This window comes from Melitaea cinxia, chromosome 6 (assembly GCF_905220565.1).
Source record: "Melitaea cinxia chromosome 6, ilMelCinx1.1, whole genome shotgun sequence".
Classification (NCBI taxonomy): domain Eukaryota; kingdom Metazoa; phylum Arthropoda; class Insecta; order Lepidoptera; family Nymphalidae; genus Melitaea; species Melitaea cinxia.
This window is the reverse complement of record NC_059399.1, coordinates 3,149,581-3,165,092: the sequence shown is the minus strand read 5'-3', so window position 1 is coordinate 3,165,092 and position 15,512 is coordinate 3,149,581. Positions and strand designations below refer to the sequence as shown.

Below are 15,512 nucleotides of genomic sequence, written 5' to 3'. Positions count from 1 at the left end.
TTTTTATCACATCAAAAATCGACCGTCCCAGCGGGGACCGAACCTGCATCTTCGACTTACCGTGTCGGTGCTTTAGCAAATTAAGCTATGGAACGATGTAACCGCTAGATCGAAATTTTTGATATGATGATTTTATATTCGGTCTAAGCGACCGTGGCGCTGTCTATAGTTATATTTTCAAAAAATTAGTGAAAAAAAATATTTTAAATATTTTATTCAATATCCGTGCAAAGCTGGGGCGGGATGCTAGTACTACATAAATTTGAAATACAAATTACAACTAATGTTATTATGTACCATGAATTTCGATGATGCTATTATTACATCCACATTTAAATATAAAAATGAACATACGTTTATCAAAGCCCCCGATATATGTCTAGAAAAAATAGCAAGCCATAATAAATATTAAAATATGCTAATAAAACAGTATTTATTTGCAAGATTAATCCTTGTTAGTAGAGCGTATTTCGCCGAACTCATATTGCCATCTGTCCTCCAGTAGCGGAACTAAATATTGCAAACTAATTTACTAACGGCTCGTAAAATGACGTTCGTTCAAATAAAATAAAACACATTCCAATTAACCCCATTATTTTTACTGTACAGATTAACTTTAGAGATTATCTTGTCTTTTTATCTTTTGCGATATACAACACCTGCTTTTTTAACCGATTTTAAATAACTGCCTTTTCCATCCATCATACTAAGACAATAAAGCGAATATTGACTACGGTTTATAATTACGTTTAGTGACGATAAAAACGAGACATTTTATAATTATAAATTTATGAATAATCTGAACGAAAAGAAAGTTTTAATTTGGCATTTGTATTAATTTTCGCTTCCGTTACGTTGATGCATAAGTATAAGGGTCATCGGTTAAATTGATGACACCTTGAAATCCCGTTCCTTAAGTGTTCAGATCAATGGGGCAATCAGGGTTTGCGTGTCACGACCTGCCCCAATGGGCGGGCCCACGCATTACGCACATTCTCATTACTACGGGCACGTTACACACGCTACAGTGAAACGAACTTTTGAACAAAAAAAGTAATAGTAATTTTGATTTTGATGATGATTTATTTTTAGCCTTTATTGTCATAATATAAAGTTTCCGAAATTAATATCGTTTACTTTCAATAATCGAAAGTTTACACTTTTCAACTACATAACTTAAATTATAAAATTGACTTTTTTTATATAGCTTAGTGATATCACACTATAACTAAAATAAATAACAATAAAATAATAATAATATTGTTTTATATTTAAATCATTTTAACGTTATATTTAACGCAACAATTATTCAGTAGAAATTAGGTGCTTACAATTTATCTATTCTAATTAAGTTAACGATAACCGGTTACCTATGTGACGCAGCTGCGAACGTAACCGTCATACTTAAGGCGCTTGTTTATTCATTAAATCACATGTACGAACGAAAAATCATTCTGTTCGACCTGCTCACATGGATAATTACAAAACCTGCGATTTGAATGAGAATAGATAAAGATAGAAGGAGAAGTATGCAGTGCGAGCGAGAAAGAAGTAGAACAAATGTCGTGCGCGTTCTAACACAAAAACAGGAGTAACGAACTAAAACGCCAGGTGTGAGCCGATGCCATGTGCTTGGCAACAGTATGTATATTTCTTTGTACGTGTATCCGAGTATTTATTTTATCTAGCGATGAAGTACCTATATAATAAGATAATAACTGACATTTGTTCGGCAATTGTCTAATTTTCAAATTCCTTTTTTTAGATGTTTTTTTTTTTCAAAACTAGAATTTTAATATTATTTTCTTTATTTGCTTGTTTATTTTTCTTACAATATAAAAGAATTTTTAACTCAATAATAGATCTGTTAGTAAAATATATTACAAAATTTAAGATGACGTTACAGTTACAGTAAAATTTTTACTGCTTTGAAAAACTGTTATGATGAAAACTTTTTTTGACACTACACAATATAATTACTAAGATTTCTTTTTTGCTCAAAGTTTAACATTGTAAATGCAATTTGTTTTATATTTGATACTGAAACCAGCGCCATCTATCCAGCACTTTAGCAAACAACAAATGCACATATAGCTCTACTGAAACCGCCATCTAGCGTGCAATAGCAAGCATTGTAATCCATTGTGTGCTCGTTGTATGAATAATAATTGAGATGGCGCTGTTATGCAACATTACGTAGATGTCAATGCTATGAATTTTACGCTCTATAAAGCTCTACATAAAACTATTGCAACCCTCATTAAACAATAAAATATAGTACGGATAATTACTTCACTTACTAAAATCACTAATCTGTCGCCATCTAACTCATCCATTGCATGATTGTCTATTAATTTTCACTTTATTTTGTGTTAACGTTCTGTTAATTTACTTTTATTTGCTTTATGTTAAGTCCGTGGTGTGTCTGTGTTGTTGTAGCTTGTTTTGGCGCCGGACGGGACGTTGCAGACGGTGAAGAGCGAGTCGCGCCGAGGTCGCGGCAGAGGGCGCGCTGCGACTACACCCGTGAGTATTTTCTATTTCTTTCATACTTTGTTTTCTTTTATTTTTTACCCCTTCCTTACCATTAAACACAAATCTTTGTCACTAATAGTTAATAACACTTCAAGTCTAAAACTATGATGTTATGTGTTGAATATGCGAATATTTTTATTTAAGTCAGCTATTTCATGTGAATGTTTTGTTTTGTTTTTATTCAGAATATTAAACGTACCCCACTTACACATATCTTCAGTTTGTGCAAATAAATTATATAATTTTATTTGATTGATTTTAAAGTATACTTATAATTTAAAAACTAAGTGATTTTAATTAAAACTTTAATTAAAAAAAACATAAATTGCAACCATAAACAACCTTTACATAATCAAAACCAATTTTCCTCTTTCAATAAATTATACAAAACCGCAATGCAATCGTCGCTATAATAGTACCAAAAAAATATTACAAATCAAACTTTCTACAATCATTACAAATTAGGGCTCAGCTGGATGCAAATCATTGAGGTCGTCGCTAAAGTCGGACAGTGATAAATCAGACAAAAACCAGGTCACTTTCGCTTTCAAAACCCGAATATAGGAATAAAGTGTACCCCGCGTGTCCGCAGCGGGAAACAAATGACATTCACTAGTTCAACATTTACTATTTAACATTGGACAAGGTTAAACATTTGTCACGAATACATCACTACATTTGACTCTATTCCGTGACATTCACTCCGTACTTAGAAAGCAATGAATAGGCTTTTGTGGATTTAGTTGTTTGTGGAGTCGGATTTTTCACAGCATCTGACCAGCCACCTGTAGTTCATTCAGTAAAGGATTTTGAATTGCAAATTGTAATTCAATGAGTGAAAATTTTCTCATTGTTGAGCTTTTGTCCTTGAGGTATTTTGTGTCGGCTTTTCGTTTTCGGTTTACTTTATACCGTTAAGCTTTATTTGACAAATTTCGTTTAAGAAATTTAAGTATTTTAAAAGGTTTGTTTTTTCGTCGCAGTAAATTTTAAGAGGTTTTTATCTTAAGTATAATTTTTGACGAAAATAAAAATAATTCTATTTACTTTGCGAAGAAGTCTTGCTTACAAGACCTTTTAACGTTATATTTTTATGACGAACATGTGTATTTCAAAATGTATAAAATCAAAAAATTAACAGTTTCCAGCGACTATCTCTAATTAAAAAAAAAAAACAAAATTTCACATGAACACGTTTATCATTCAACCAAAACATAATCTAATAAACTGCCGTTTAATATTCCATATAATTATATCAAAAATAAATACATTAATATCTACCAAACATTTGAAATAAATAAATATTATTATTATTATCATTATTATTATTAATATATCACCGTTATGCCTTCATTTTTATCATTAACATCCCAGACTACTTTTTTAAGAAAAATAAAGTTCATCGGAAGCAACGCACATATCCGTACAAAGTCTAAGTGGATTGAAACTCGCGTTCCTATTACATAATACTTCAAATAAAACCAATCGAAACCAACTAATGCACTTTCAATCAAATAATTTGTGAGAGGATGTCCGGCACAAAAAAAAAGATGATCTCTCTCGATCCGCTCAAAGCAGTGCAAGTAGACGCTATCGTGTGTCTCCTTTTGTAAATGTGGTCTTTATTGTGTTGCTGCAGCCCGCATTATACGTTTCGGATTTAGAAATCATTTTTATGAACCATCGTCAATTCTACTATTTCATTTCATTACCGTCTAGTAATATATAATAATACCACATCAATTTATATTAATAAAAAACAAATATATTAAAGTTACAACGCTCAGTACAAATTCTAAACCAAAAAAAAAACGTCAAATCACAAATATATCTCATGAACTTCTTATATAAACTATTGTTATATATTCGTCATGCAACTTAACTTTACTATACAAATATTATCAAAATAAATGATCTAAAGAGTCTTGAGAGTAGGTATATGTATCTCCCATAGAGGAGAAGTCTGGCCTTTTCACCGAGGCCAGCCTATCGCTGGAAGGATCCTGTTGCCTGTAGATCCGGGACCCTCCAATTCAAGCGGCTGAAGGCAGGGGTTTCGGTCGGTATTGCACCCCCGAGTGCTGAAGCCGACATACGGTCTAAGAAAGCCTACCCGGGCATCCTGAATATCACCCGTAAGTGGGTTCCTCTGCGATACCAAAAAAAAGGTATATGTATCTCCGTTATCCTACCACAGTGTATCATTTATTTCTTTTGTATTGAAAAGTAAATTTGAATTTAACAAATAGATCTCTGTCGTTTTTTTATTCATAATATAAAAGATACTTGTTATCAGATAAGTACAATATCAATTCATTATTGTTTTTCATTTAACGATAAGATCAGCCCTAATTTCAAAATATAGTACACTAATTGACCTGGCAAAATTCGTATCGCCTTTTTTTTCTTAAATATAATAATTACATATATCAAAATAACATATAGCCTACAAACTGCTCATGGTGTGCAAATTTGATTAAAATCGGCTAAGTAGTTTAGGGAGTCGTTACGCGTTACGCGTAATTTATGTATTTATAGTATATATTCTTATAGTACAAAATGCATTGCCCAGTCGTTAACAAAATGTTATTAAAGGACGTTCATTTTACAAATTTTTACAAAATTACTAATTCTGTCGAACCTTAGTGACGCTTGACGTTATTTATTAGCTACTAAATATATTACTCACAATATTTAAATAAAGTAGAAACTATGTCAGTTTTATAGAACCTAAATTGTCTCTAAATATCGCAATAACATTGTGGGTATTAACATTGAAATATTTAATTTAAAAAATCAGTTCAACACACGTATATATATACCAGCGACCCGCCACGGCTTCGCACGGGTGCAATGCTTTTACTAAATATACTACAGCAAGTCTTTATTTATAGTATGAAGCTAGCTTATAGCATGGTTATTAACATAATAACAACAACATTCAAATATGCGTCGTTAGATTACACGTTGTTACAGAGTGCATTGAAGATATAAAGGTTCACTGCTCGTTCCCCGTAGGTGATAAGCATGATAATATGTAGCCTATATGTTGACTCGAAATTTGAAGTAAATCCAAGCACTTTTTGAGTTTATCCCGGACATACATACAGACAAACAAACAAAAATTCTAAAAATTATATTTTTGGCTTCGGTATCGATTGTAGATCACACCCCAAGTATTCTTTAAAAAAAATATTCAATGTACAGTTTTGACTTTCCTACAATTTTATTATATGTATAGATGTAGGTTTCACTAACATCTACAATAGCTTACACTGCAAGTGTTGAAAAAAAAAACAACAATATTTTTCAATCTCACTATTCTGGTAGGCAATGGATTAAAACATTAACCCATTATCCGACTACCCTACTCCTTAGGCGCAAAACCTCTCAGTACTTCCGTCAGCATTGCAGACGTCCTCGACCAAAGAAGATAAAATTTAGTAGAAATGCAATTCAGTGATTACGCAATATCAATCAAGTGCAAAATAGGTAATCTTTGTAATGATCGACATCTTCGTTGTTATTTTATTCACATATAGCAGTCATATTATTTACTATAATGGCTTATATATTATGACATTATTAATAATATGCTATTTATGGCTACTGTACCATGTGCTTGTATTACAATATTTAACGTGGTGTTTCGTAATTATATAGGAATTATTAGAACAAGTACAGTTTTTTTTTTAATGTTTATAAATCTTTCCCTTTTATTGTACTTTATATCGAAGTATATAATTATTTAAAAAAGGTTTTTAATAGTAACCAAAATAACACACGATAAACAATAATATTTGTATATGTAGATTTTTTTTTTTTGGGTATGTGTAATTTTAATTTTTTCTACTGTGGGCGCGTATAATGAAGATTACGTAAAACTATTGTACGTGGTAAAACATACTCTTTTAAGGAAAATTATCAACTATTCTACCGTGATGCATGCTGGCAATTAGCTCGAACCTACCTGTTATTTGAAGGTGAGGCTTATATAGTCAAATATTGACTGGCATATTTAATTACCCTTTTTCAGTTCAGTTTAAAACTGTTGAATAAATGTCACTTAACTCTTTGTATTATCTATTATACATACATACGAATAGCACAAGTCAACCAACCAAGCCAATATCAAGAAAAGCTTTGTTAAAATGTCTGTAGTCTCTCAGAGAGAAACTTCATGAAGTTTCTTAGTCTATAGTCTTTAAAGTAATTGCACTAACCACAGGTTAAAACATGTGTGAACGTGTGCACAAATGGATTACAGAGTATTTATTTAATACTTTTAATCTGCTGTATTATACTTACTGTGTTCTTAATCGACATTATCAACTTTCAGTTTTTGAAGTTTCACACTTGTCAGATTATGTGACTGTTTTTGTTACTTGCCACTTTGGTGATCCGTTTTGTGACATTCTATAGCATAAGGCATTTCTCTTTATACATTATTTCCATTTGAATTCGTACTTGTAATTAACTGGACCTGTAAACGTATTTGTTAGTTGTTCCTTGCTTTGCATCTTTCAAAGTTTAGTTCCCGCCTCGAGTTTTTATGAAATTTGTGTGCATGTCGGGTAGGTCTGAGTATCGGCCAACATCTATTTTTCATACCCGTAAGTTATAAAGGTGGGTTAAGGGGATTAATATGGTAAACAACGTTTGCGGGGTCAGCTAGTATTTATATATGTGTTTTAATACTATGTTACTGAGGTACTGCGAAGCAAGAAATGTCCTGCTCAAGATGCAACAACCCGATGAGGAAGTACCTCGACTTTACGGAAGATCACAGCTAAATATTACTACTTACGAGCAGTTTTGTGTTCCTATTGTTTGTAAGGTGACAGGAACTCCTGGAGATTGGGGGGTAGGTTCAGCAACGCGCTTGAAATACTTCTTGTGCTGAAACGCCACAAAAGCTCTGTTGGTAAAGATATGTACTTTTTATTTTTGCAGTCGTAGTGGATATAAACCTTGGTCCTTGGTGTTCTATAATAGGCCATTTTTTTATATAAATAATATTGGTTTAGAGTAAATCTCATTTTATTTGACCTCTAAAAAGAGAGATACTTACCTACTATGACGGGTAGTATCCTAACGACGAAAATGTTTCAAAGGGATACTCGCCACATGTGAGGATAGACGCCTCTATATGTTTTTTCTTACCAGAATTATTTCATTTTTAAAGTCAAGAACGAGGTATTTTCCTAGAAGTGCCAAGAATACTCACAGATAGTAGTAGTTAATAAGTAGTAGTAAGTAGTTAATAGATTATTTATTATTACAGCTAAGTACACAACTTTAAATCGATGACATAGCCTAGAGCTACCAGTTGCTAGTTGCTTCTTTTTATAGTCTTGTCAAGGTTCGAGAGGATACGCCATAAATTTGGAATATTTCGTTAAATTCCATTCAGTTTTATCCTTTTCTCCCAACTCAAGTGTTAAACTAACTCCTGTCCAGCTGATGTGACGCGCCACCACACCTGGCTATTTTTTATAGTTATGAGCATGCATTTTGCCATTAAACTCCTATTTAAGATAACCACTGAGCGCCGGCACCAAGGCCTGCTCGAGGAACATTTCAGATTATTACAAAGCACTGACACTATCAACGAGCCTAAAACAGTGCATTCCAAACTAAGGCATGTATCCACCCGAGGCATACATCCGAGTGTTACCCTACGGTAATCGCTTACCATCAGGTGAGTCGTACGCTTATTTACCGACCTATATTTAAAAGAAAAAAACTAAATGTGTATCTCATTCGGCTTTTACCTAAAACAGGCATAAAGTTACGTACCCGAAGGACAGATATTGTAATATTACAAAATAAAAATACTAATTTTAATTCAGTCAAACTCAGACTTACACATTAGGTCTTAGTTTATCTATAAACTTCCTTTATATATATAAATTAATGTTGTCTGTATGTCATTTATAGAATCGTCAACTATGCATTTGATCATGTCATGATCTTCAATAAAGTATTGTGCATGAGCCCACAAAGGTTTCTGAGATGGTACGACAAAAAAAAAAAAAACAAAAAAGCGTAGCAACGCGCGCAGGGTCCAGCTAGTAATCTAATAAAACCGTTTATTATATAAGATAACAATATATCTCGACTCCAATAGATAAAAGATAAATGAAGAAACAATAGCGACCGTTTGTGAGTTTAGTCGTAATTTAATAAAAATATTTTTATTAAAGACCCAATTTTCTAAACATTGTTATTTTTCAATATTTCTAACAATTGATCTTTTCATTTTTAGACATTATTTAGAGACGTTTTATTACTAACAAATTATTGAATTCAATGAAATATTTTCATTACTTCAGCCTACCGCAGTCCATTGCTGGACATAGGCCTCCCCAAGTTAGCAATAATGTCTGGCGGGACTCATGTGTTATGCCCATAATCACCACGCTGGGCAGGCGGCTTGGTGACCGTAGGGCTGGCTTTGTCGCACCGAAGACGCCGCTGCTCGTCTTCGGCCTGTGTATTAGAAAGCCAGCAGTTGGTAGGTTATCCCGGCATCGGTCGGCCCTATAAGTTCCAAGGTGGTAGTGGAACTGTGTTATCTCTTAGTAGCCTCTTACGACACCCACGGGAAGAGAGGGGGTGGCTATATCTTTGCTACCATAACCACACAGCACCAATGAAATATTTTATTCACGTATAATTAATAGTATAAACTCTTGTTACTTGCTGGTTTTTATTGTATTAGTTATTAGTACAAACTGAATTTATTTTCTTAATTGGTGTCATTTTGTTATCGTATATTATTTATGTTTTATTATATAACTTATTTTCCTAATTTTAATAAATAAAATAAAGAAATAAAATTATTTGTTCTTAATAAATATTTAATACATTATAAATAAAATTATTCTAAACGAGCAACATTTACAATAACTCTGATAAACTTCTAATAAATGCATTACATAATATTACAAAACTCACAGACGGGAGCGCAGAACAATCATAATTAAGATTTATTTCTCGAAAGCAAATCATTTCGAAACTACATACACGTTGTGAAACTAATACAAATTGTAATCCGAAGTTCAATTCGGAAATAAATTGAAATCCGACATAATGAAGACGGTGCGCATAAAGCCTGCAGACGTAGGTACTAATTTCGCGGAGGCCATCTTGCGGTTGTCATGGCAACCAGACTGCGCCCCCCCGCCACCCGGCCACCCCACGGTGCACTCTAAAAGCTAGACCGTGCTATGTCTAGGTACAGAGATGGTGCCCGCCTGATTAGCCAATTCGGACGGCAGCCGTCCATGTATTTTTAATGACATTTTCACTTTTCGCTAATATCGATTACTGCTTTTTAAATCTTAATAAAGATTTTTAAGATTTAGCTTTATTTATATACATTTGTTTGACTACAATCGTAGAGGAAAAATAAATGTAGATAAATGTGTATTTTATTTAAATTATAAAGTTTGGTGACCTTTCAATTTTCCTGTAACACTAAATAGTAATTTTTGTTACTTCTTTTTTCAAATAATTGCAAGTGATTTAATTGTATTTATTTTCACTTATTCTTTTTTATAAGAGAAAAATCCTTCATATCATAATTTGTTCGTATTGTTATAAGTAACATAATGAACTTTTAACTATATTTATGAATATGCTACCATATAATAATTATTATCAAAAGGAATATCTTCGAACTTTTTAATTAAATAATTTTTCAATTAACAATTTTCTCTAGTCGAGGAATGCGTGGAAAATTCGAAAAGTATCGCATCAAACTGAAATTTATTTCCGAATATTTCTCTCTCTCTCCCTTACAACTTGCGATGCGAAAATCGCCGCTAGAGGCCGCCTTCGAATTATAAACTCGGACGAAATTTGCACAGAGCACTTTGTAATTTCAAATTTCGTTGTTTTACGCATGCGCTACAGTTCGATCAATACCCAAAGTCTTTATATATGTATTTTTTTTAATAGAAAACACAATTTACGCGCCAAAACGTAAAAAGTTAGGTTATTCAGTCTATGGAATTTTATGAAACGAGATTAGATATTTTTTATTAAGGAAATGAAATTTAGAATTTTCGTTTTAATCGCGTCGGGTAGGGGGAGGATGAGGTAGGGGTGGGTCGTCCGCTATTGGATAGTTACTTTACTCTATCGCTCGAAAGTTTCATTAATGCATTCTATTACCTCGTTATGCATTTTCGGTGTCCCTTTGCCGTTTCAATGGTGTCGCGCAACTTTGATAAAGTGGTATTGTTTCGTTTATAATATAATTTTATATTAAAGGATTTAATGTTAATAATTTACATGTTATTATAAAACTTTAATATGAAAATGTAAAGGAGTTTTCCTATTACTCCTTTAATTCATATTTTGTATAAATTTTTTTTTTAAATTATACTAGCTTGAAAGCAGTATTATTTAGCTGTGATCTTCTGTAAGATCGAGGTACTTCCCCAGTTGAGCTGCTCCAGATTTTGAGTAAGATATTACCAGCTGACGACCGCTCTGATGTAATGGTGGGTGTGCTGTGTCGGTGGCTCCTGAACACTGACGACCGCGGCTTCGATTCCCACTCGGAGTAGATATTTGTGTTTACACAAATATTTATTTCCGGTCCGTTTGTTAGTCCTTGTGGGTCTCGCCACCGTGCCTCGGAGAGCACGTAAAGCTGTCGGTCCCGATTGTTATCATGTACAGCTGATAGCTATCGGTACTCATAGTAAGGAATATATCCGCCAACCCGCATGGGAACAGCGTGGTGGATTAAGCTCTGATCTTTCTTCTACAAGAGGAAAGAGGCCTGTGCCCAGCAGTGGGATAGTACAGGCTGCAGGCGTTTAAGCGTTATTACCTGCTGTGCCCTACCTCAGTTATATTACATACATACATACAAATACAAAGTACATTCTAAATCAAAATCAAAAACAACTTTTTTCAAATAGGCCTAAGAGCACTTTCGAATCGTCATTTTACAATTAAATACTTCAAAAATTATTAATATTTTTGTAAAAGTAAATGAATCGGCCAGAAACTCCGCAATTACTCTTTTGACAAGAATATATAAACTGTGTTTTAATACAAAATTAGTAATATCTTGCATGAAATACAGCGTCACTAGGTACACACATCTTTATCAATTATGCATGTATCCTGCTATCCAGCACCCAATAACACGCTTATCTATTAATCTCTTTTTAATAAAAACTTTAAATTTATGTTGAATAAAATCACGTTTAGAAATACAACAGTCAAATTTGATTTTTGTATTGTACAAGTTGAATAAAAAACCATACACATATAGGAGGCAATTCACGAATTTACGTACAAAGCTTTAATTTCCGGGATATTTGAAAATTTCATAACTTTTCAAACGGCCGATGTTATGAAAAGACGTTAAATATTTTATTTCACTCCGAGTCGAAATTGCTCTTTTGATTACAAAACAGAAACAAATGGCTACGAGAAGGCCCTCAATTGATTTCGTAAATATGTAATGTAGTTATGTAACCGGAGTTACCTCTTAACTTCCGCGGTTTAATATAAAGTTTTCTCGCAAATTTTACTTGCAATGTACAGTTTAATTTGTAGCGTGATGGAAATTAAATTTGTTTCATATTGTTTCGCAAAGTTTCTTATAAAATTTATTTCGTTATGTCCTTCTTTTAATAAAAATTTTTGAAGGTATAGACAATGTATCAAAAATCCTGGAATTGAATTCGATTTTTGTTAAAAATATTTTAAAAAAATTTTAAAAATAAAAACAGGTACTAAACCTTTTTCGTGCCGAGTTCCCTCAGTCAATTAAGTCAAGGCTGGCAACATTCGGAACTCAAAAAAGTACTTTAAACAATGCCCTATTGTAACCCGTCTGGCACGCACACATGCAAACCAAAACAAAACACACATTGCATACGTTTTCGCCTGCATTCTCCGCTGGAACGTGACTCTTGATAATGAATTCTATTTAAATGACCATAGGTGTCAAAACTGTATGTGGTCGTTGTTTGTGGCCTTCCTAACGAGCCAATATGCTGATGCGACCGTCTGCCCGCTAAGAATGTTCCTTGTTCCTTTTCCTATAAGTAAACGAAAACCTTTGAATCGGAAAAATCCGATAGAACACGCTGTTTATTCTCTCATAGCTGACACGATTCAAACAAAATCCGCTTAAAATGTCCTTTGAGTGGAGAATAAACATTTCTGTTATATTATAGTACTGGTAAACTTTTAAAAGAAAAGTTGTATTTTCTTCTGTTAAACGAAAAATTAAAATAAATGATAAAATATTTATTTAATTCTACGGTTAAAATAATCTTTCTTATTCTTCAACGATTGTCGAGTCACGGCGGTCTAGTGCGTATAATACGTAAATCGACATTAGTCTTTTGCGCGATCAAATATAAGCTCCGTTACTGAATTTTGAAGTGCTTATCTGTCTTTATATTTTTTTGTGCTGTAATATTAGTAGCCAGCAAGCATAATAGGACGTGTACGGAATGTCCTAGATTCCTGGTAAATTGCATATAATTAATCAGATTAAAATTAAAATATTAATTACTATATCGAATTTATACATGTGCTGTCATAAAATCACGTTGAACCTCTTGCGAATACGATATTAAATAAATAAAAAATATGATAGAATTAAAAGTTTTAATAACTTTCAAAATATCACAGCTTCTGTGGTTTAATTGTTACAGTTAGCGTTTGTTGAGAATACTCTCGGACCGGCGCATTTCCTTTGATTACATTTATACAATAAAATATGTACTTTAACTTAAGTAAAGTTATCTTAGTATTACATTTATCTGATTGCATTAGAAGCTTCTTACATTAGTTGCAATTTGTATGAATCAATTTCTTCATATAATTTGGATTTGTTTGTATAGTATAACAATAATCCTATGATATAAAAAAAAATAAGTTTATGACTTAACTTTTCTACAGTAAATAAAAAACCAATAAACAAATAGGTTTCATCGCATAGAAATGAATGTTATTTATATCTAATCGTTTTTATTCCTTGATAAAATGTTGAATGATGAAAATACAAAAAGTATCTCAGTGAATGCCGCGACGGGATTTGCGCCGCCCGGCAACGAGACGACGAACAACCGCCACTCAACAAGTGAAAATGGAAAAATCGTCTATTAACGTAATTGTATGAACTACTTTCATTAACTTGTACAAGCTCCTGTAATAATCACCACTGTTAGGTCGCTTTCGTCTATATTCTTATGAAAGCTTTTAAAACACTTTGTATTCATACCAATATATACATTATTTTATCGTAAAATGTGACTGTATATAATTAGACTATACCACAATTAATAACAAACTTGATGAAGCGGTGGCCCGGGAGCTACATTCTTAGTCTGGGTGTGTGCCCTTATTTCAGTAGGACAATCTAGTGGATTAAGCTCCAGAAACTATGTATGTATGTATGTATTTGTATACAAAATCAAAACATTTCATCATCATCACCATAATCATCACTTCAGCCTATCGCAGTCTACTGCTGGACACAGGCCTCCACAAGTTCGCGCCAAAAATGGCTTGAACTCATGTGTTTTGCCCATAGTCAGCACGTTGGGCAGGCGGGTTGGTGGTCACCAACCCGCAGGGCTGGCTTTATCGCACCGAAGACGCTACTGCCCGTTTTTTGTGTATTTCAAAGCCAGTAGTTGGATAATTATTCCGCCATTGGTCGGCTTTTTAAGTTCAAAGGTTGTAATGGAACTGTGGCGGAGGTCCTTGCCAAGACCTACTCATACGTCTCGGGTAGGAGGGCTCTCGATGAGAACCCCACGTTGGACGGGATCCTCCGGGTGCGCCAATGCGGAGGTGGAGGGAGGACCTGGCGGAGCAGTCGTATGGCATATGCGTAACGGCTGCCTTGCGCCCGGTCCTAGAGTGGTGGATGCGCCATAAGTGTAAGCCCCTCGCCTTCCGTCTGGCGCAGGTTCTCACCGAGCACGGCTGCTTTAGTGACTACTTGTATTGGATGGCCCATAGAGAGCCGACGACTGGATTTCACGATTGTGGCGCGGCGGTGGACTCGGCCCAGCACACCTCGAGGTGTGCCCGAGATGGGCGGCGCTACACCGCGATCTGACGACAGTCCTCGGAGGGGGCTTGTCACTCCCAAGCGTAACCACCGCGATGTTCGACGACGAGTCTTGGAAGGCGATGGTCACCTTCTGCGAGACAGTAATGTCCCAGAAGGAGAATGACGAGCGGGTGAGAAAGGAGGTTGCCGACGAGGTTCCCTCCGCAGGTGACGAACAGTTGTGTGTAGGAGGCGCTACTTAATGCGCCTCCAGTAACGTCCCTGTGCCCGTGTCGGGCCGGGATGGGAACCCGGTCCTGCTAGACACGGCGTCGTCGGGATTGTTCAGAGGTGAGCTGGACAGTCCTCATGGAGGAGTAGTCTGTCCTTTTCACCGAGGCCAGCCTGTTGCTGGAGGGATCCTGTTGCTTGCAGATCTCGGACCCTCCAATTAAAGCGGTTGAAGGCTCCTCGCAGAGGTTTAGAGATATCAGATATCAGATATCACTCATAAATGGGTTCCCTGCGATACAAAATAAAAGATGTTAGTGGAACTGTGTTATCCCTTAGTCGCCTCTTACGACACCCACGGGAAGATAGGAGGTTGCTATATTCTTTACTGCCGTAACCACACAGATAAACATTTGCTAACACGAAATACGAAAATATAAAAACTATTTTTTAACGAGAATATGATTTATATGCTTACTTAAAAAAAAATCGAAAATATTAGTTTGTGACAGACGAAAAAATCTTAAAGTAAAGCTGTAAAGCTTTATATTTCGATCGTGAAAACAAATTTAGTCACTAAATATTTTTGTATCTACGGTTGTACAAAGATACATATCTTAGATATTTGCGTGAAACATTCATTCAGTTAAACAGCTAACCCTTTCATTGATCAAAGCCATTCAACAACGTGCTCATTGTC

General features: G+C 34.4%; 1 protein-coding gene across 1 annotated transcript in view; it reads left to right on the top strand.

Moving 5' to 3' along the window:
- The window catches only part of LOC123654186 (DNA N6-methyl adenine demethylase-like), a 116,866-nt gene that overhangs the window by 46,302 nt on the left and 55,052 nt on the right, over nucleotides 1-15,512 (top strand). The window contains exon 3 of the mRNA XM_045590109.1: nucleotides 2,440-2,526. Coding sequence (XP_045446065.1) covers nucleotides 2,440-2,526 — 87 coding nt within the window. The remainder of the gene's footprint in view (nucleotides 1-2,439; nucleotides 2,527-15,512) is intronic.